Genomic DNA, 23,359 nt, shown 5'->3' on the forward strand with positions numbered 1-23,359 from the left:
TTACAGCTTCATTTTATTTGAAAGGAAAAAAGAAAGAAATCAATTTTGGCAAATTATGATAGGCCATTATATTATGAAGGTGACGATTTTTCATTTGGGAAATATTTTCTGTGTAAAACACACTTAGAGACAGCCTTTCCCAAAGATACCGCATGTTCCTCTCTTACGATGGTTTTTGTTTGGTTTACAGCCCCTCAATTGTCAGTGGATTTCCCGACACCAACGTGGGGAAATCTTTATCTATCGTCATCGAATAAATGCTCAAACGGCTTTCCATACTGAGGCGCTTTATGTGCAGCAGCAGCGGCGGCGCTTCGGCCGAAGAGCAGGAGGAGGAGCGCAGAGCCGCAGCGGTATTTATCGCTTTCTCGGGGATAAAATCGCGGCTATTCCTCGGCACACGGACGGACACGGCAGCTGGAAGACATTTCCGCTTATTCCCGTGGATAAATCGACCGCTCGTTCATATAACAACGCCGGTAAAGAAGCGCTGTCGGCGGACTGATTCGCACCTGCCGCGGACAACAAAGACTGAAGCCAGCGCTGCTGCCCGAAGGAGCGAGCCAGGCGGCCCGCAGGACCGAGCCAGGCGGCCCCTTAAAGAAACACTTTTCCTTCAAACTCGGGAGCAGAAGCTGCTGGTTAACAGCTCTTGTTTATAGGCCGAACCGAGCCGAGCCCGAACTGCTCGGTTTATTTATAGTAGCGCTTCAATGCGCGTTTTTTTCCTCCTCAATCATTAAATCTTAATCGGTTATAAATGATAGATATTAGCCCAGGTGAATAACAAGGCCTCCGTAGTTGTTTTTTTTTTCTTTTTCTTATTTTTATTTAATGATCATTACTTACTAGGACCAGTTTGACGGGACAGTGAGTTAAATGGTTCTGTCATAAAAGAAAATAGAAATAAATCGAAATATGTGGGTCATTCCCGAAGATGTGCTGCTGGCTGGAGCGCTGTGGATCACCGAGAGGGCGAATCCGTACTTCATCCTCCAGAGACGGAAGGGCCACGGGGATGGAGGCGGCGGACTGGCCGGTGAGTCCCAGCCTGCGGCTGCCATGACTGGGCAGCACCGCCGAGATGAACGCGATCAGTTACCATCAATTACAGATGTCTGGTGGCCAGGTGATGGTCACGTGATCAATCAGCTGTGAGGCGACCCTTTACCTTCAGTAACAAATCAATCATGCTGCTCATTGATTTGGAAATTAACCAACTCCAGGCGGAATCTTATCTTCGCCTCCACAGAAAAATAACTTATTTTTGTCTGACCGGAGGATTGTGTGAGGATATTGCCTGCAGAAGAAGTCAGATTCCTACCCAAACAATGACGCTTTCTGCTTCGGAGGCTCAATAACAGGGGGTCTGTTTGCCAAACAGCCTGAGAGTGAGTCTGTTTGCTTGTTCATGCTGAATCATCCTTCTTCTTCTTCTCTTCCTCACTCATCCTCCTCTTCCTCGTTGGCATACTCCATCTAAAATGGGTCAAACAGCCGCAGGAGGACGAGGAGGTTATTGAATTAACTGGCCAAAGTTCTCATAAATTAAGATATTGATGTTCTCTGAGTTGTGAAACTTAGGACATTTTCTGGCCTGGAATCAGCTGACTGTGGTGATTTGGGGGCTTTAAGAGTCAGAATGCAGTTTTTGGAATAATAGTGCACAGATGAAGACCTTTGCATGAGGAAATTCAGGAGTATAGTTTGAAACATTTGATTAGAAGAGTTTTATTATTGCTTTCAGACTAGTCTTCCTCTGCCTGCAGTAACTGGGTGTTTTTGCACCGTGAGGGACCAAAGTTTCAACATTGGTTACATTTTCAGCTACTGTAGGTCATTTTCATACTGCATTGTGTCAACTATTTGGACACAGATCTTTTCTACTAAAAAAGTAAAATACCAATCGCAGCTTAAAGAATTGAGCTAAAAGATGTTGGTGTGAATTACAACTGCAATATTTCACACCAGTCATCCTGTAATTGACCTGATAAATGACATTTAAATCCTATTTTGGGGTGAAAATCTCTAGAAATAGACATCAATGATGAATGTATTTTGTTTTCAGGTGTCGAATTAATTGCACAAGTTTCACTTCTTGTCCTTTACATCAACATCCGTCATGAGACCAAAGTCTATGAATGGATGACGAAAACTTATCTAAGACACTACTTATCTAGATTCCTGTTGATGTTAGCTTTGCTAACATTATGTTGTTCAATAGCAGAGGCTTCCTTGATCATCGCTGCTATTTGTGCATCAAATTTACAGGCGTACCAGAAACGGGCAACAAAAGTTTCAGCTCAGGGACCTAATTAAGTCTTGCTTATTTTCCTGCGGTAGGAGAATAAATTTCCTTGCTGCACGTTTCCCCTGCTTCATTTAGACATCTGAAGAAACCGCACACATTTCAGCTCCAGTTTATTTTTAATATTCGAGGTGTCGAAGCTCATACTTGTTCAGACACTCAATTGTTTAGAACTTTTTTTAGTCTTCCCATTCCTTTGCTAATCACATGATTCCCATTTGATTGTTTGATTTGAATACTGAATTGCAGCTTTAGAGTCATCTGTTATCCAAAATGAAAACCAGTATGGGACCAGTATCATTTTAAAGCTGCATTAATAAAAATAATTTGTGCATTTGTGCCGCATCTACTGAACTCTCATCAAAAACACCAACCAAGTTTCTGCTTTGGCAATATTAAATGTGCCAAGTTGTGTTGGGGGATGATGTCATGGTTATGTAAAAGCTGTGCTTGCTGACTTGTGCGTGCCAGTTGCTACTGAGCAGCGCCCGGCAACACTGGCACGGCCCTCCGGCTTTTCCTTCAGGATGCTGAGCAGCCACCATCAGCACCAGAGCAGAGCATGTAAACCACAAGCTCAGCGCAGGCGTAAAACGCCACAGGACGTAGTCTGAACGGGCAGCTTGTGCAGAATACACTGAAACCCATCAAGCGTGAAGAAGGTTGCATGATGCAGCATTATGACACTGTGGCCTCTGAGAAATAGAAAAACGGAAATCGTCTCTGGACGCTTTCCAGGCTGACATTTAGAGTGGCCCTTTCCACGTTTAAATCCTTCCCCAGAAGATTCCACCTGAGGTTTATGCCAAGATCAGGGCATGAGAAGGTATGCAGATTTGCATTTAAGGCCTGAAAATCTGCCTGTCAGTCAGAGCAGTGAGTAAAGGTCAACAGACAGAAAATCTTTTAAAAAGACACCAAAGTGGGAAGTTAATTGAAGCTCTGCATGAAGTTACAAAAATAAATTTGCGTAATGGAGACAAGCTAATTTAGAAAATACTTATTTTTTTCAGTCTTTGCTCTCAAATGTGGTGTTTTTTTCTTTCAACAATTTTTTTTTTTCACATTACACAAGTCAACAACTGGAAGTTACTACTGGGGCAAACGACAAAGACAGGAAGTGGTAGGAAGATGATGGTTTGTTTTTGTTTTTCGGACGTCTCAGCAGGCTCAACCAAAAGTATCGCAGTTTGTAAAAAGTTGTCATTGGAACGTGTTGAATCCACAACTGTTCTGTAAAATTGTACAAAGTTTCCCAAATTGCCAAAATGGTGGGGCTACAGGTAGCCCAAATAGGCGGGACTTGAATAAGACACCACCGTCTCCTCTGATTGGTTGATGAATGTTTAGTGTTGGTTGGAATTATGACTGCTTTGTTGTTTGTTTGTCTGGTTTGTAAGTTGTGGTGAGAGGGACCACATTGGCTTTTTATGAGTTAATCCTGCAGCTGCCATGATTATTAACAACTTAGCAAGTGAACAAGCTCATTTATGTGATTTTAATTACTGATTTAATATAAACACTTAAATTGTTTGAAAAATTGTTTCAACATCAGCAGAATATCAACAAAGATTTTCACGCATTTGCATTGGAAATACAGCCAGTCGTCATATCTGCATGTGTCAGAGTCCTGATTGGTATGTTGTTGTAGTAGCTCATATTCCAGGCGTCATGTTGATGAAAAGAGCTACAAAAGCTGCAGGAGGGAAATTGTTTTTAGCAAAATGGGAAAATACACAACAAAACCTCATTTGATCTCATCGTAAATGCTTTAAGTCACAGACTGTTGAGTCATTTGTTGCATAATTGAACATGTGGGTGCTCATGGCATAAAACTATTCATCTTTTGCACTGCATTTCGTAATACAGATTAGTTTTATTTGTGGAAGATCATGCTTCTCCTTCTGCAGGCCTCAGCTTGCAGTGAAACACTTGTTGTAAGTGAATGTTGATGGCTGGAGACGATGGGAATGTAGCTGAATGTAGCCTCATTTGGTCGCTTTCTGTGTCAGTTTCAGGTCAGGGGGTTTATTGTTGACATTTGTGGTTACCCACCACAGACTCTCTGTTTTCCTTTCAAGTTGTGGGGGAGGACTGAAAATCAAGTAACTGTTTACATGGCTATGAGTTTGGTTTCCTGTTCCAACACCACATGGAAAAACACGCTCAGAATGTGATTCGTTTCGCTCCAACAGCAGGAACATCTGATTGTCTCTTTCTTAGAGGAATCAGGGTGTCACATGACTTTTTTGTTTGTTTGTTTTTTAAGAGTTTATTTTTGATCAGCAGGAGTTTCCCCGTCAGAAAGGATAACTGGACTATTAGAGCTGCTTTGTTGTTTGTTTGTCTGGTTTGTAAGTTGTGGTGAGAAGGAGCACATTGGCTTTTTATGAGTTAATCCTGCAGGTTTTATATTTGGCATCAAACAGAAGAGGAGAACACAGATTCCTCCACTGCTGGACTAAAAAAATGACAGATTTAGCTAATAGTTTCTACTGAACTCACCCAAAGTCTTCATTTGTTGCCACTGCAGTCTGGCACAGTTATTTTCATTTGGTTTTCCTGAAGTAACCCTCGACTCACACCTTGATTGAGCCGGTCCTGTCATACAGGGCAACTAGAGTCTATATCTGCAGGTTTTCACAAAACTTCACCACAAGATTTCTGAAGGAAGTGGCAGCTCCTCACACATTGGTTTACACTAACACCTTCAAGCCTTTTTTGTTTTTTCAGGTTGGCATGCAAGCGTCAGCAGTGACTTGGCGTTAACTTGCTGTTTTTCTGTAGTCAAACATGTCATGAATACAAAAGTAGCTTCCTCTTTAGCAGAATGTTGAGCGTCAGCTTTGTTTTACATCGCTATATAGGTGCTGAATGCTGAACGTAAGATGAGAAGGAATATTAAGGAGAAATCTGAGCTTTCTTCCTGCACACCAACTGCTCTCTTTGTCAATAAGGAGGCTTTCTTTCCCCTCCTTTGTGTCCTCTATCCACCTACTCATTTTGAATATGAGTCATACATTTTGTCACAAGGGAACTTTAAAACAAAAATAACCTGGGAAGGATCTTGTCTTGCAAAAATTTACTTGGTTCTGGCGTTTGAATTTTCAAGGAGCCTGTTGGTGGTTTGCACCACTAACTAAAAGATAGTTCATGCAAAAGTATGATATGAACATACCACTTCGTAGAAGCTAATGCTAAATGCTCACTTCAGTTCAAGTTATATCTGCCTGTGAAAGCACCAATTTAATTTTGACATAATTTACATGTTCTGCGATGCCCTTAGATTTTGTATTTATGGTTACAGGGGGAAAAAAGCAAGAGAGTGAGAGGAAAAAGAATAGAATTGCTGCAGAAAGTCTTAGTTTCAAAATAAACATTTTAACTATTTGAATCATTTTTAAGTCAATAACCAAAATTTTAAATTTCACAGATGTCAGACTTTATTCAACTGAATGTTTACAAAATAACCAAATAAATTTGCTCTTTAATGTTTATCTAGATAAAGCTTAGAGTGCTAAACATTTTAAGTTGTTCTCACATGAAGCTTCTTGTGTGTTACTGCCGACCTCCTTTCAATTGTCAAGTCTCTGTTATGTCACTATTATCCTATGGGTGGTTTTGTACACTTCTCCTGACTGATACCTTCATAAAATAAGAACTTTTGATGCTTTCTAAGTTGTCTTTGACCTGTGTCTTTAGCTAAAGGATTCAATTGAGCAGAAATTCAGAAACTTCTACTACAGTTTAAACTTTGAGTTGAAACAAACTGAATATTGAAATTACACAAAAACTTCTTCACCAGTTTGAAATTGCGGGGAAGCTTCTGATTTGAAGTTGTTTGTGGATCTGCCACGGCCTGAACACAGTCTGCATTTTCTTGTTTAAAAGCATTTACTTAATATTTTAATGCTGCAGGTCGAGTGTTAAGATTTCTCCTTTCTTTGCAGTGTGGCTGACATTTTAAATGTTCCTGGGCGAGACTGGTTAAAAAGCCTAAACAGAGTTAACTTGATGTTAAATAATCAGTGTTAACATGCTAAGTTGGGAGATTTGAGTTTGAGAAGCGCTGGCATATCAACACACAAACCTGAACAAATAGCTAGTTACTTCAAATAGATTCATGCTAATTGGTTACAACTAATGGATACATTATTAAAGGGCTGAGGCCATTGGTTATAACTCATCTATAATTTAAGTAGGACTGTTTGAAAAATGCTGGGCAGTAATGGTAATGCAGAAGACGACTACTTAGTAAGTAAACATAAGTTAAAGCCACAGGAAATTTAAATTGTGGTGCTCTCACTGTTAAAATGAATAAAATACTGACATGTTTTTAGATAAATTTGTTTTTGTCCACAATTAATTTATGGCATTAAAATCTGCATCAAATGTTTTTTCCCCTCCTGCTTGCTAGAGAACAATCTGAAATTTAAGATTTCAGTTTTTTTGCTTAATAATTTATTTTGTGCGGTTGCAGGTTTGCTTGTTGGGACTTTGGATGTCGTTCTGGACTCGAGTGCTCGGATGGCTCCTTATCGGATCCTCTACCAGACCCCTGACTCTTTAGTCTACTGGATCATCGCTCACGGTATGAGAACATTTTTCACTCCCGCACCTCGTGTTCCTCTTCGAGAACGAAAAGAGATTAATAAACTGAGCTGCCACTACTTAAAATTTAAGTTTATTTTTAGCTGTTTGGAGTCAAATAAAGGCTGAATGACATGGGTTGCATAATATGTTGCAAATTTAGTATCACTTTATGCAATATTAATGTGGCAAATTATACTGCTTGGATGGCAAATATTAGCCATGCCTTCCTACATGATATAACAGTAATATGTGGCGATGCTTGTTGTTTTAAAAGGACGCTGAGATGAACACTGATTGTATTTGTTTATGTATCACAAGATATATTGTCTTCGACATGTTTATCCACATCATGTTTCCCTGATTGGCTTTCTGTGTCGTTTGGCAGGAAGTTTTAGTTCTTTTTTAAATAAATGAAGGTTACATTTGAATGTATTCATACAGGTGAACAACCAATTTGTTACTAAATGGAGTCATTTGTCTGAAATGGACATTTTAACATAACAGCTTGACTCTAAATAGATCTGGCTCTTCTTTCGTCTCCTCCCAGATCCTTGTTCCTCCTCCCAGTAATTTGATGTCTAATGTGGTCAGAGTGCATTAAATGAAGGGCTGTTAGCTGCAGCGTGTGGCAACCATCGCTGTTCTGGGATCAGTTTCTACCTAAATAATCTGTTTTACTGTCATATCTCAGCATCAACTGAATTTAATTTGAAGTAAAAAAGCCAGAACAGAACAAAATGATCAGAAATGAAAGTTTAAAGTGTGTGTTGTTGACTTGCAGGGTTTTATCTTCAGTTTCTCTGTTGGATAAACTCCCTGCTGACTGTTTGGCTCTTCTGTTGTGCTAAAACAGTTTCTCAGAGCCCCAGGGGTTTGCTCTCATGGTCTTGTTTTCTTGGCTGAAGCAGTTAAGAGCCAAATATTGAATTTACTATGAAAGACTCTTTGTTCATTGTTTTTAGAAAAAATAACAACACGGTACCAGAATTTGAACATACTTCTTGTTTTGTTGGGGCTTTTTCCACATATTGGCATTTCTCTTTCTTTAATAAAGTCCAGTATAAAATTTCTGATGTGGTCAAACTCCTAGATTTTAGGTTGCAAAAATGACAGTAATTTTTGAAGAATCTTATTTTAAAGATGGAGAAAGTTTCAAATGATTTATAAAGGAGTGGATTTAATAAATTAACTGTCCGTGCGGCATGATGGCACAATAGGCACAGTGTATTTCTGTAACAGTCCTCCTTTATTTGCCCTCCTCGTCCTGCAGGAACGTCTCGGAAAGAGATCACAGAGCACTGGGAGTGGCTCGAACACAACCTGCTGCAGACTCTGTCCATCTTCGAGAACGAGAACGACATTACCACCTTTGTGAAAGGGAAAGTGCAGGTAAGTCCTCAGCCTCATGCAGAAAAGCCCCTTTGTGTCTTGTTTTCAAAAACCTTATTTTTTCTTGGCTTTTTTTGTTTGTTTTTTGTGTGAAAAGAATTCAAAAGAATTTGATTGATAATCAATCAAACTGCATAGTAGTTATTCTCACTATATGGACTCTTTCAAAGCATTTTATTTATTTTAGTAAAATCAGATCCAAAATTATATCTTAAAATTGAATGTGTGTCAATGTAAAGATCACAACTTAATCTTTTTATACATAAAATATTATTAAAAATCTTTTTCAGGCTGTTAACTCTTAAAAAAACTGCAATACCACTGAGTTTCTTGTTTTCAGCATCTTGTTTTCTCTGTAATTGTCAATTTTCTGTTTCTTTTCCAGGGGATAATCGCAGAGTTCAACAAGAATCATGACGTCAAAGAGGACGACGACACGGACAAATTTAAGGAAGCGAGTTTGAAGTTTCGAAAACTATTCGGGATGCCAGATGAAGAGAAGCTGGTCAACTATTACTCCTGCAGCTACTGGAAGGGGAAGGTTCCCCGGCAGGGATGGCTTTACCTCAGCATCAACCACCTCTGCTTCTACTCATATTTACTGGGAAAAGAAGGTGTGTAATATCTGTGAATTAAAACACATCCCATCAGTGGGTGTATTTTAGGCTTATTTGTCACTGAATCACAACAAGGCACTCTATAACGGAATCAATTTATATATGTAAATATGCAGTAATATTAATTCAGTTATATAGACAGATTCGCCTGCAATGGTGTACTCCAGCCTAGTTATAATAAAAGCTCAAATTCACCAGTTAAAAGTTAAAAAGTTGAAATGTTTGCAGTCGATTTGACTCATTGGATTGGAAATATAGCTGAATATCATCAGCATAATGGAAGATATTTATCAGAGATAGATGAAAACTGATTGGTTCTGGTTGGTTCAATCATTGGTTCATTGATTAGCAACATTTTTCAGGTGTTTTCACACCTGATAGTTTTGCAGACTCATTTGTTACATTTTCAGCTTATGCGGTTGTCTTTCACACTGCTTTGCTTAAAATGATCCAAACTAATTGATGAACTTATACACCGCCTTGCCTGTTGCACTAAGAGCTACAGAAGGAAATGACACTAAAGCCATTTTGTGTCCTTTTTGAAAAAGACACTGAGTGCAAATTCCTTCTTCATGAAATGAAAACAAAAATGAAGTGTTGTCAGATTTTTGTAGTTGTAGGATTTCTCTTTTGTCTTCTCAAAAGACCAAGAGCCATTTCTACCTTTAGTGCTAGATTCTTGAGTTTGAGTTGGTTGTATTTACCCAGAATCCCCTTCACTATAGTCCACTTTGTGCTTTTGGAGGGGTCTCTGGACTGTTTGGCGTTTACATATAGATTTAAGCACCACAGGAGTTCACTTCAACCAAACCAAGATCTCGGTTTTGAGGAAGACCAGAGTTTGTTTCTTTCAGTCTGTATCAAAGTTTGATTACGCATTCATATCTCCCCAAAGGAACCAGACTTTTTGGCTAAACAAACTTCAGTTTGGTCTAAGCAGATTAAAATGGGCTGGTGTGAATGCAGCCTTCATTTCGCTAAAACATTAGCTCTACAATCAACTAAGAGATCAAGTTTCTTAAGCCAAGGTTCAGTTACAGCTACCCTTCATTGAGGATACTCTAAAACTGAACAGAATCATTTATCATTTCCGCTCAGCCAAACTGGTGGTCCGCTGGGCCGACATCACCCAGCTGGAGAAGAGCGCCACCCTTCTCCTGCCCGATGTCATCAAAGTGAGCACTCGCACCAACGAGCACGTCTTCTCGGTCTTCCTAAACATCAACGAGACCTTCAAACTGGCGGAGCAGCTGGCCAACATCGCCATGCGGCGGCTGCTGGACAACAAAGGCTTCGAACTGGACCGCTCGCTGCCCAAGCTGAAAAAGAAGTCGCCCAAGAAGGTGTCGGCACTGAAGAGGTACGAGAAAGCTAACGTAACCACGCTAACGTCAGAAGGAGTGTCAGTGGAAGTGAAACACAAAACCTTACCAAGTAATTATGGTCTAGATTCTAGTGTAAATATCTCAGTGTACTTGGAATAAAACAAAACTAACTTATTAGTAACCTTTCATCAAGATGAAAAAGTACTAATACCACTGCCAGATGTTTTCACTTATAACATAGAGAAAATGTCTTATAAGTAAAATTATCTCCAATAAAACAAACACTTTTTAAAATCATTTTTAAGAAGTTGATTTAAAATAAGCTCCTACATCTTGCTGAAAAGTTGGAGGACTTTTAAGTTACTTTAGTTTTATTTCAAATGAACTAAGATATTTGTGCCAGAAACTAGACCAAAAACTACTTGGTAAGATTGTGTGTTTTTGCAGTGCAGGATATAAAAGGGTGGGGTGACATAAACTGATCCTTTGCATTCATTTCAATCTGTGTGTTTGGTCGCTATGTTTTATCTAGACAAATATTTGGCTTGGCTGCTGTGCACTGCACTGTCTGTCTATTCATTCACATAAGTTGTAAAACTTCACTAAAGCATTTAATCATTTTCAAAATTTCTCTGTAAAACATCATGTCATACAAGAGTTTTGGACCTTTTAGAGATCTGGACGCGAGAGCAAAGAGCGAGCGTTACCGGGCGCTCTTCCGTCTGCCCAAAGACGAGAAGTTGGATGGACACACAGACTGCACGCTGTGGACGCCGTTCAACAAGATGCACATCCTGGGCCAGATGTTTGTGTCCACCAACTACATCTGCTTCACCAGCAAGGAGGAGACGCTGTGCAGCCTCATCATCCCCCTGCGTGAGGTGAGGAAGGAAATACAGTTTGGTCATGTTGTCATGCGTCACTACCTGTCTGCTTTGAGAAGGCAGGTTGTAAAAATACAACTTGTGATTTGAGGAGAGCCTTCTTTAAATGATATAGTTTATTTATATTTTTGAAGATTGTTGAGACATAAATTTAATCTGTTTTTCTTTTTCCTTGGTTTCACTCATAATGTGTCTCGATGCCCTGCAGGTGACCATCGTGGAGAAGGCAGACAGCTCCAACGTTCTGCCTAGCCCGCTCTCCATCAGCACCAAGAATCGCATGACTTTTCTGTTTGCCAACCTGAAAGACAGAGACTTCCTGGTACAGAGGATCTCTGACTTTCTGCAGCAAACCACCTCCAAGATTTACCTGGAAAAGGAGCTGAACGGCAGCCTGAACAGCTCGGATGACGAGGTAAAAACAGAGTCGGGGTTCATTCACATCTTTCTTGCCTCTGACAAAAAGTAGGGAGTAGCTGCTTTAGGAGGACATTAGTCTGGAGCATGCATACTTAAATAAGAGGCTATACAAGGAAATTAATAAATGTGGAATTTCTAAATTGAATACTTTAATTTTCAGTTAAAAGTAGGAACTAGCAGAGCCTAACATTAATTACTGCAACAGTGTCTCTCCAGGTCTGCCTGATGATCAGAGTCAGAACGCTGCTGCTGGCATTTTTACTAAAACCAGGAAGATAAAACTCATCACACCAGTTCTAATGTCTTCCCACTGGCTCCCTGCAGCTCAGAGAACAGACTTTAAGATACTGTTGCTAGTTTATAAATCACTGAACAGTTTAGCACCACAATACATTAAAGATCTGCTGCTGTTGTATCAACCTTCCAAACCTCTCAGGTCTCCTGGTTCTGGTTCTGCTCTGCATCCCTAGAACCAGAACCAAACATGGAGAAACAGTTTTCCACTTCTATGCACCACAAATCTGGAACAAGCTTCCAGAAAAACAGCTAAAACGCTGAGGAGTTTTGTTTGCATCAAAGCTAAAAGCCCATTTTGGGACTTGCCTCACCTGTCAAACACATTTAAATGTTGCTCTTCTGCAGGTTTACTCCCATCACGGCTCCCTGCTGTCCTGCAGTCCGCAGCAAAGTCTGGCCTCAGATGTCGAGCGCACCTTCAACCTGAACGACAACACCGTGCCGACAGCCTCAGAGGCTCTCATGACCATGTACCGCCGCCGCTCACCTGAGGAGTTTAACCCCAAACTGGTGAGTCCCATTACGATTTGCAGGGAGGAATCCTCCCGTCTCGTCTGCCCGACCTTTGATCCCTGCCGTCTTCACTTCCTCTCAGGCTAAGGAGTTCCTGAAGGAGCAGGCCTGGAAGAACCACTTCACAGAGTACGGCGAGGGCGTGTGCATGTACCGGACAGAGAAGACGAAGGAACTCGTCCTCAAAGGCATCCCCGAGAGCATGAGGGGAGAACTGTGGCTGCTGTTTTCAGGTGTGCAAACGATTCAAACGCATTACCTGCAGGAACCCCTGCTGGAAACCACACACCGAGCCGAAAGGAAGCCTAACGCGTATTTCAGGCACGTTTTATAAAACAAAGACTTCCTGTTTACAGATTAGAGAACCGCAGTTTAACATCTGCTGGGAGAAGTTTCTCTAAAACATCTGCAGCTTGATTAATTTTCATTTGGTTTAATCTGCAGTTTGTTCAAGAAGCATTAATACTCCTTCAACCTCCTTATATTCTGTCACATTACAATCACAAACTTCAATGTACTAATTCGTATTTAATTTTTAAGGCCATTATAAAATAGTGCATGATGAGTTGGAAGAAAAATGTCTCTACTCTGTGCTCAGCCTCATTAAGCTTCATACTTTATTGAACCACCTTTTTGTTGCATTTGCAGCTGCAGGTTTTCTCTGCCAGTGTTGCAAAACATAGACACTGAAATGTTCTTCACCCATTTTTCTGTGTAAAATAGCTACAACTGAACATTAATACTCTTACTAAATCACTTTGGATTAAAAAAATCAGGAACAAAATTGTACAAATTGATCAAAAAGACTTGGAACTGTTTGAGAAAGGCGATAGACATACAAGAAAAACTCGAGTGTTGGCCTTTGCTATTACATAATGTTTGAACTGCATGTCTTTACAATATATTTAGAGAAATGTCTCAGAGTTTTAAAGGCAATTATCAGGTCAATTTCAGCCTATACCAGGTTAATATAGAAAAAGCAGACGTGCAAAAACAGTTGCAAATTATTGAACTGACAGGAACTAATCCAACACAACTGGATTTACTTGTATCAGAGGGAACAGCACTGTGTCAGTTTTCAAGCTTCGGCTCATGAAGCGAAATCTTTCACCACCCAAAGCATGCCGCAAGTAAGAACACGATCCAGAGGTTTCAGTTTACAACCACAGCCATGTGTCACACGCCTGCAGCTGCAGATCGTCACCTGAGTGAAGGTAGGTCACAGACGGTCTGACCTAGTTGTTAATGAGTAAATGCATCTTCAGTGCAGAAGATAAAGTTCACTGTTCAGTTTTAATCACATTAATCTTCCCTGAACTCTGAAACATGCAGCTGTTGCGTCATTTTACACCACATGGTTTGAAAACCAGCAGACGTCATGCATGTTGCTGCTCTCAGTTTTTAAATCCTGCATGTTTTTCTGGACAGGGGCGATCAACGAGATGACGACTCACCCCGGGTACTACGAAGACCTGGTGGAGAAATCGATGGGGAAGTACAACCTGGCCACCGAGGAGATCGAGAGGGACCTGCACCGCTCACTGCCGGAGCACCCGGCCTTCCAGAACGAGATGGGCATCGCCGCACTGCGCAGGGTCCTGACCGCCTACGCTTTCAGGAACCCCAACATCGGCTACTGTCAGGTGAAGACGTGATTCTGTTTATCCCAACATGACCCGCCAACAGCAGCGAGGGGTGACCGAACACTGGATCAGAATATTCTATCAGACATATTATCTATTGACTCTGATCATGCGTCTATCTCAACATATTAAATCGATTTATCTTCCAGTTCTATCCAGGATCTGTTTCTTCACTCTTCATTCTTTTAAAATTTAGTTTTGAAGTCTCAGGTTGGGACTCCAAAGGTCAGGCTTGGACGTCGCCTGCAGCAGCAGCAGTTTACCTCCCTGTTTCTGAATCTTTCTTGTCTCGACAGGCCATGAACATTGTCACATCTGTGTTGCTGCTTTACGCTAAAGAAGAAGAAGCTTTCTGGCTCCTGGTGGCTCTCTGTGAGAGGATGCTGCCTGACTACTACAACACAAGAGTAGTGGGTCAGTCTGAACACACCCAGATAGATTTAGTGATTTGTGTGTGTGAAGACGTAACGGCATTGTACCCTCCCGTTTAGGAGCTCTGGTTGATCAGGGAGTGTTCGAGGAGCTCGCTCGCGAGTACGTGCCTCAGCTTTACGACTGCATGCAGGACCTGGGCGTCATATCCACCATCTCTCTCTCCTGGTTCCTCACCCTCTTCCTGTCCGTCATGCCGTTCGAGAGCGCTGTGGTGGTGGTCGACTGTTTCTTCTACGACGGCATCAAGGTCATCTTTCAGCTGGCGCTCTCCGTGCTGCACGCCAACATCCACCAGTTACTGGGCTGCAAGGACGACGGAGAGGCCATGACTGTCCTGGGCAGGTATGGAGGAGGAGATGCTAGAGATGCAGCTAGGGGTGCACTGATTACAGTTTTCTGGCCGATCGCTGATTACTGATCTTAAAGAGCCGTAGAAGAGCAGAAGAGGACAGTGCTTGATTTTTAGACCTTTGCTGAGGTAGATATGATCAGTGGATAGGATCCACTTCACATGCAAGTATCAGCTGATCACTGATCTCCCAAAATTAAGGAAATCTGCACCAATAAATCGGTGCACATATTTTTGCAAGAACAGCAAAGTTAACACTTTAGCTTTCAAATTTTAGTCCGTTCAGCCTTAGAGGACAAAACGTCTTTCAACAACGTACAGATTCTGGCATTTTAGCATTAAAATCAGTTTTTAATTTAATGAAAAATAACATTTCATGTTTTCAAAATAACTTCACATTTACTGGTCTAATGAACAACAGTCTCATTCCTGCAGCATTTGATAAAATAAAAGGTGTAATTAGGCAGAAACATTCATTTGTAAATGATATTTTGGGACTGTTTTCTGGTTATTGTTGATATCTGGACACATTTCTGTACATGCAGCTTTAATTAGAAGCTGAACAGCAACATCTCAAAACTAATTTGTTTCTGTTATGTTTTGCGTTGCTGTGCTGGTGACCCAATCATTGCCTGTTTTAATGCGGCCTCATCTTGTCTGCCTGCAGGTACCTGGACAGTGTGACCAATAAGGACAGCACCCTGCCTCCCATCCCTCACCTTCACTCTCTGCTCACCGATAACGGAGAACCACATCCAGAAGTGGACATCTTCAAACTGGTCAGCAGCTCCTATGAGGTAAAACATCTGATCAGTGTTTAAAACATGTCTGGATTTTAACACAATAATTTGAAGATGCTCTGTTTTTTTGTTTTTTTTTTTAGTGTACTGATAGAGATCCAGCCTTCATTTCTGTGTTTTTTTTCTTTTCGGTAGAAATTCGGGTCGATCCGCGCAGACGTGATTGAACAGATGCGCTTCAAACAGAGACTGAGGGTCATACAGACAATTGAGGACACAACCAAACGTAATGTGGTAAGAAACTTCTGCGATCATTAAGAGTTTCTTTTGAGGCATAGTTTAGTCCATGCTGCTCCTTAAATCTAATAGCAGAAAAGTAACTGGATGTCGTTTTACGGTTCGTCCTCTTTTGTTCCAGGTTCGAACTATTGTGACAGAGACAGCTTTCAGTATTGATGAGTTGGAGGAGCTTTACGTGCTTTTCAAGGTGAGTCGCAACTTTTTAATCGTAAGAAAACATAAGATATAATCTTGATTATTATAGAAAGAAGGTTACCACAATTCCAACTGGATTGACGCTGAACAGATTAATCAAGAAAGGTTCCATTTTTAGTCAGCATCACCAAGCTGAACGATATTAAGTAGTACAGCAACACTCTTCAGTGTGAATGTTGTTATTGAGGAGAGAGGATTAAAAGAGAGAGAGAGCAAAGCTTTCAGCAGATAATGGGAAAGTTGAACATATTGCTACAGAATTACACTTGTTTTGCACACACGCGCACGCACGCACACACACACACACACACACGCACACACGCAGTAACGACTGTGGTTACAACAGCACTAAATATGCTAATCGCTCATAAAAGACGCTAAAATCTCAACTTTGTATTGATAGTTTTGTAAAATTACAAAACCGTTTTAAAACAAGTGAGCAGTACAGCACTCCATAAAATAACTGAAAGTTCACAGTAAGAAAAACAATAAATGTTGCTTGTTTACCTTATGTTATAGCTGTTAAGCAGAAACCAAAAACTACTGAAATAATTATCAGCAGTTTGAAGCTTTGCTATTTTTTCTCACTGTCAGAAGTTAAATCAGATCAAACTTCTCTTGTTTTGCGTCAGTCAGAATCACCAAAATTCTGTCTATTTTTTAAAGTTTCTCTTCTATTGTCTTCTTCAGGCAGAGCACCTGAGCAGCTGTTACTGGGGCAGCAGCAGTAACCCCACCGAGCACCATGACCCCAGCCTGCCGTACCTGGAGCAGTACCGCATCGACGTGGAGCTGTTCAAGGGCCTGTTCTCCCTGCTGTTCCCCTGGGCCAACGGGGCCCACTCTGATCCGCTGGCGGTGCGTTTCTTCCGTCTGCTGGATGAAAACGGAGACGCCCTCCTCAACTTCCGAGACTTCATCAACGGCCTGGGTTAGCAGGGATGGGTTACGAACACATCCGTTCTGGTTGTAGTTGGTTCTGTCTCAGCTCTCAACTCCATGTTGTGCTGCAGGTGTTTTGTGTCATGGGGATCTAACGGAGAAGCTGAAGCTCCTCTATAAGATGCACATCTTACCTGGTGAGTGTCAGACAAGCAACAACAAGTATTTGATACTACTGAACAGCAGCTGCTTTCCATTACAAATGTCAAAGTACAAAACCTTTTCATTAATTAAGAAATGCAATTAAAATCATGTAAACACATTTAAAAAACGTGCTGCACCATCATCTTCCAACTACTTCCTGTCTTCTGATTCGTCTTTCCGCCTTTAGTGACATCTGGTTGTTGTTCATGTGACTTATGTGATTGCAGTTTTACAAAATAAAACAATTTTGATACGACCAAAAGAAAAACTTAATCTTCAGACCAAATTTTTTTTAATCAAAATTTCTTGTTTAATATTTTAGCATTATATGGCCAGTGGAACGCAGCTACTTATCTTATTTTTAGTGTACTAAAATATTTGTACTAGCATCTGTTTTTCAACAAGATACAAAGTTTTGAGCCCCCTTGAACTTTGCATTTTAGCCTAATTCTCCAAAGAAACTGTTTTTCCCCAGAGATCACTCAAGAGCAGGAAGAGCCCGACTCGGCCTTCGAAGCCACTCAGTACTTCTTCGAAGACATCACTCCAGAAACATCCATCAGTAAGTTTAAAATTCCCATCAGACACACACGTTGTATTTTTCAGGTTTCGTCAGAGCAGATCGGCATACAGACTCAGAAAGCAGACTGGAGATTTTCATCATGCAGGTGGTGAATAAAATCAGATTTTGTGGCGATGTGATTTGCATGTGAAGGATGCAGTTGAGTCAACCATGGAACCACAAATCCCACTGTCTGATTAAAGCAATGCCGATTGAACGAGATGACGTTGCAGAAGCTTTTCAATGGATACATTTGTTCATCTGGGTCAAGTTTGTTTGTAAAGCACATTTCAGCAACAAATGTTGATTTTATAAACCATAATATATATAAAATATGTTGATAAATGTCTCATTTACTATTAATCAAAGGCAACTCTAAACCAGTTTCTTCCAACTTTTTATCCTTAAGGTCTTTCAAAAGTTTGAATAGTTTTGCTGCTTTTTCAACCACTTTTCTGGGTTTGAATGAAGAAAGCGAAAACATTTCCACAATTTCGCAAATTAATATGACAAAATTAAGTGTTAATTGTTGAAATTATGTATGAAAAAGGAACACAAAGCTAATATTGTGAAAATGCACTTTGTCTGTAAATTTAGATAAGAATAGATATGTTTCCATTAAATAAGATGCACAATTAAAATCAAGGGAATAAATTAAAAAAAACATGCTGTGTCTTGCCACAGATTCTGAGTATTAAATCTGGACTTTGACTAGACCATTTTAAAACATGAGTATGCTTTGATCATACTCAGGTTACTTATTTACTGTTTATCTTGTCAGGTCGGGACTCAAAGGGTCGAGGCGAGAAGGATGACGGCTTCGTCAGAGTTACGTTCAAGACTGAAAAAGGTGAGAGAAATCACAGGACATGAGAAAAGATGCTTAATAAAAAACCTCGTCAGGGAAGAAGAAGGTTCTGTGTCTGTATGTGGAATGGGCGAATTCAGGCTGAAGCTAATTATGTGTCACTATCTACAGTGAAGTGAGTCCTCTACTAACATTGCCTGAAAAGCTGCTCACAGAAGCCATGACTCAAAAACAAACCCAGAGAATAGAGCCACTCAAATGATTTCCTTCTTTTGAGTGAGGTTCTGTCAGGAGGAATGGGCTAAAATTCTAGTAAATTATTGAGACGATTATGAAAACCCAAATGTTTGACCCAAGTTATAAGTTCAAAAGGCAATTTTACTAAATGCTTTTACTATGTTTCTGGCACATGTGCCTGTTTATAGAATATCTTAACTGTAATGTGGAACCCAAGAGTCTAATTTAAATCTGAAAATCTTGAAGAGATTCTTTATATTTATTTGACAGTGAAGAAACTGAGCACTCCTGATTACCGTCATTACCTGAAACTGTGGAACGAAGAGACGAAGCCCAGACGAGAAAACACAAAGGACCTTCCAAAGCTGAACCAGGTAGGATTTGTGCTTCGAGATCATAATTCAGAACATTTATGTCTGTGTTTAAAAAAAATACATAGTTTTTTTAAGTTAATTCAGCAATGTTTTTCAGTATTGGTGTTGTGTTCGCCGATACTAAACCTCACATATCGGAAGTGAAAAAGTGGATCCATGTAGAGTAAATCTCCATCGGCACCAGCAACCCTTGTTGTCACAGAAGCTATGATTCAAAAAGCAACAGAGAAAGTCAGAGAGTAGAGAACAGAGCATTATGATAAATGCTGTTGGCATTCATCATAATGTTTATCATTTATGGTGATAATTTCTGATGATGATAAGAATTGTGACGTCTTGTTTCTGTCTTTCAGAGTCAGTTCATTGAGCTTTGTAAGACGCTCTACAGCATGTTCAGTGAGGACGTAGCTGAGCAGGAGCTTTATCACGCCACTGCGACCGTCACCAGTCTGCTGCTGGAAATGGGAGAAGTGGGGAAGCTCTTCACTTCCTGCGGCCGGAAGGACCCCAGCCAGCAGACGAATTCGGAGTCGAGTTTGTGCAGGAGAGACTTGGTGGCTCTCAAATCCACTCAAGACTCTCCGGATCTGGGAGATGTTTTCATCCCGGCGGAGCTGGAGGACAAGCCGAATCCCTGCGAGGAGGACAAGCGGCAGGATGTGAGCGAGGAGCTGGCGCCCATGCAGGACATCAAGCTGGAAGACTCGTCCCCCAAGGAGACGGGGACGTCGTCCGCCATGCTCATCTCCGACGACGAAACAAAAGACGACACGTCCATGTCGTCGTACTCGGTGTTGAGCGCCGGCTCCCACGAGCTGGACGAGAAGCTGCAGTGCGAAGACATCGCCGACGACACGGTGCTGGTGCGCAGCGACGATCGGCCCTCGGAGCGCGAACGGAGGGGGATTTCCAACGGCGGCGAGCTGCCGCACAGCACCAGCATCGACAAAGACTGGGCCATCACCTTTGAGCAGTTCCTGGCCTCCGTCCTCACCGAGCAGGCTCTGGTGCGGTACTTCGAGAAGCCGGTGGACGTGGCGGCATGCATCACCAACGCCAAGAACGTGCGGAAAGTCGGGCGCCCCCTGCTGTCCACAAGTGACTATGAGATCTCTCTCTGGCTGAAGGACTAAAGCGGTTCTGAAGGGTTTCCGTGACATTTTCTAGGATTATGGAGGAAATTGTACGAGTGTATATGTGAAAGAATGTGACCAAAATTGCTTCTAATCACGTATTTTACCAGAAATTTAAAACCTACTATGTAAATCAATAGATACTGTCGTCTGAAGAGAAGACTGCGCTGCAAAAATACAATACCAAGTATTTTTGGTCCAATTTCTAGTGCAAATATATTAGTTTTGTTTTATTTCAGGTATACTAATTTACCAGTAACTTTTCAGGAAAATATAGGAACTTGTTTTAAGTAAACAGACACTTAATATTGATGAGAAAGTATGAGTTCCTCTGGAGGATTATTCACTTTAAACAAGATATTTTTCCTATGTTATAAGTGATGGTGCACTGATAAATCGGCCTTTATTTCCTTAAATCTTTGATCGGCTGATGCATGCATGTGATTTTATCCGCCAATCTTACTTGGCGGTTTTAAAATCAACCTTTGTCCTCTTCTGCTCTGCAGTGAGAGAGGCTTGACTTTCTGCTCGTTCACAGTTAACAATCGTCAACCCACTCTTGCCAACTCAGCGACTTTCTTGCTATATGTAGCAACATTTCAGACAAAAAAAATCAACATCGGCCAAAATCAGAACCTGCAGGTCTGGCTTTTTAAAGCTTATAATCGACCAGAAAAATGCAATGGGTGCACCCATACTTATAAATAAAATAATCTGCCAGTGGAACTAGAACATTTTCATCAATATTAAGGAATTATTGGCTGTAAACAAGATCTCATATTTTTCTGAATTAGTTTCAAGAGTTCTAAGAAAATGGACCAAACGTATTTGGTAAGGTTTTGAGTTTTTGCAGTGCAGAGACTCGCTCATGGTTTGCTCAGATGAAATCAAGTGTGTATAAGTAGTGGCTGTACCTTTATAAGACAGTATGCATAAGTGGTATTTATCTGATATCTCTGTACAACTAGGCTGTGTAGATGTCCACACATGTAGTGTTGTTTGAAACCACTTCAATGCTTTGCTTCAGAGCTGTTAGATCTTCTCGTAACCTTTGAACCCGTTACCGAAAATTTAGCAGCAGGAAACATAAAAGTTCAGCTCCATGGAAGCAGCTTTTAAAGAACTTTTGCACAGTTCTGTACAGTACAGTTCCTACGCGGATATGAATATTCTACAGTGTGTATCGTCACTTATCGCATCTGGTCAAACTGTTGCTTCCTTTAGTTGCAATTCTGATTGCTGCTACGTCCTTATAAGGAGCCAGAAGACGGAGCGATAGAGATCCATTGTTGTGAAAACACTCCAGTTCACTTTAATGCTGTTCGTCACTTTAGCAAATTATTTATTTTCTTCAGTTGACAAAAAAACGAAACCAACCTGTACAACAAATGCATATACAGATTCTATTCAACTGCTAAGACATTTTATTTAAGCTACAGAGAAAATATTTTCATTTATTTCAGTATTATTACACTAAAATGAAGAGCTTCTTTGTTTACAATGTGTCAAAGCCCACAACTGCATCTGCTTGCCTTTTATTTTTCTTATTACATTTTTGTCCTTCTAGACATGCGTTTTTTTTTTTTTTTTAATTTTGTGCATTTTTACATATTTTTTTTTTTTCTTCTACTGTAAATATGTTGAATTTATTTGACCAGATGTTGCTGCTCTGGATTCTGGTGCATTGTGAATCACTCGTCTAATTAAAATCAGTGTCATTAATTCAAATTGCTGCCTTCAGAGCTTTTATTCAGATGTTCCCGTAAATGGTGCGTGACTGCCATCTAGTGGCAGAACCCGTATATTTCCTTTATTTAAGCCAAACATATCAGCGGTGTCCAAAGTGCGGCCCAGGGGCCATTTAAAGCCCTCAGAACAATTCTGAATGGTCCTTGATCACAGTACCAGTTGACACACAAAGTATTCATTCAGGTTTTTAGTTTGAATATAATTTCTTTTTAGAGTAGAAGGAAACAAAAAAACATGTGACCTGGGCAGTTTAGATTAACAAGCTTGTCAGAATAAAGCTAAACTGGGTCATAATCTGTTCTCGTTACCAAAAAGACACAAAGAAATCCAGAATAAGACAAAAAATATACTACATGGTTTGGTGTTTTTTTTTTTTGTTTGTTTGTTTTAATCTGTCAAACCTTTTTTGTTAAAATCCATATTTTACATATTTCTTGTACAGAAATCTAATTGCTTGCCGCTTCACCTCTGACCTAATGACCCAGCCAGAGGCCGGGTTTATGATCCTTCTCTCTGTGGACAGAACCACACTGGTTTAATCTGGCACAGACTGAATTAATGCAGCAAAGTCCACAGATTTTAAAAGCAAAATCAATACATTTAAAAAAAACTAACATTTCTAAGAACGGTATTCAGTTTACACAATAAGTTTAAGAAATACTAAAGTATGTAGTTTCAAAAGTTCAAAATGATCTTTAAGCAGATAAAAATCGTGACTCTGAAGGAAACATCTGACCAAAAGAGTTACAACAGTTAACATCTGCAAAGTGTTATTTTCAAATTAGTTTCAGTCTTAATTCTCTCAGCATGTGGCATATCAGACAACGAGAAAAACAAACCTCGTCCTTTCCACTCATCCGTCTCTAATGTCTGAGCTTATGGGGGTTGTGGTTGCAGACGTCCAATCACAGCTCAGTAAGATACCAAACCAGAATGCCATTGGTTGGTGGGAACAAGCCTTTTATGGACTCCTGAGGGAGCAATGAATCATTAATCCACTGAACATTATATTTGTCTGAAGGGAACAGTTGAAAGACTTCAAGTTCATATGACATTTCATTAAAAGGGAAATTTTATTAAGTGAAATTATTCAAAATGTTTCAGTTTCAAAACAGTTAAAAAGGCTGAAAGTTATTAAAGTTATTATAGTTATTAAAAGTTTGAATCTCCTAAAAATGTTCCTTCTAAAATGTTACCATTATAGTTGGTTTGGCTCAACTAAAGACCTTAGATCCGAGAATATTTTAATTTACAGAACATTGCATATCATTTTTAAATGGTTGGATGTCTGCAAATGAAGTTGAATTTTCATAGCTGCTTTTAAAAGATGTTGACTCCCATTTCACGACTTGATTTTGGTAATAAAACACGTCACCCAGACATTGGCAACATAAACAACATA

General features: G+C 40.3%; 1 protein-coding gene and 1 long non-coding RNA gene across 2 annotated transcripts; one reads left to right on the plus strand and one right to left on the minus strand.

Moving 5' to 3' along the window:
* Positions 1-309: 309 nt before the first annotated feature.
* tbc1d9 (TBC1 domain family, member 9 (with GRAM domain)) lies at positions 310-21,936 on the plus strand. Its single transcript, XM_055019835.1, has 21 exons — positions 310-1,039; positions 6,789-6,899; positions 8,172-8,290; positions 8,676-8,904; positions 10,006-10,267; positions 10,906-11,113; positions 11,325-11,531; positions 12,179-12,343; positions 12,429-12,579; positions 13,775-13,989; positions 14,286-14,403; positions 14,481-14,766; positions 15,441-15,570; positions 15,709-15,807; positions 15,932-16,000; positions 16,699-16,939; positions 17,022-17,087; positions 17,570-17,656; positions 18,438-18,506; positions 18,972-19,075; positions 19,429-21,936. The coding sequence occupies exons 1-21, from the start codon at positions 919-921 to the stop codon at positions 20,206-20,208; spliced, it is 3,837 nt and encodes a 1,278-aa protein (XP_054875810.1). The 5' UTR covers positions 310-918; the 3' UTR covers positions 20,209-21,936.
* Positions 16,851-19,504, minus strand: LOC129351077 (uncharacterized). The gene is made up of 3 exons (XR_008604690.1): positions 19,207-19,504; positions 19,007-19,117; positions 16,851-16,935 (listed from the first exon to the last, which is right to left on the minus strand). It is a non-coding gene; the product is annotated as an uncharacterized LOC129351077 (long non-coding RNA).
* Positions 21,937-23,359: the final 1,423 nt, after the last annotated feature.

The sequence above is a fragment of the Poeciliopsis prolifica genome, unplaced genomic scaffold (genome assembly GCF_027474105.1).
Source record: "Poeciliopsis prolifica strain line A6 unplaced genomic scaffold, Auburn_PproV2 SCAFFOLD064, whole genome shotgun sequence".
Lineage (NCBI taxonomy): Eukaryota > Metazoa > Chordata > Actinopteri > Cyprinodontiformes > Poeciliidae > Poeciliopsis > Poeciliopsis prolifica.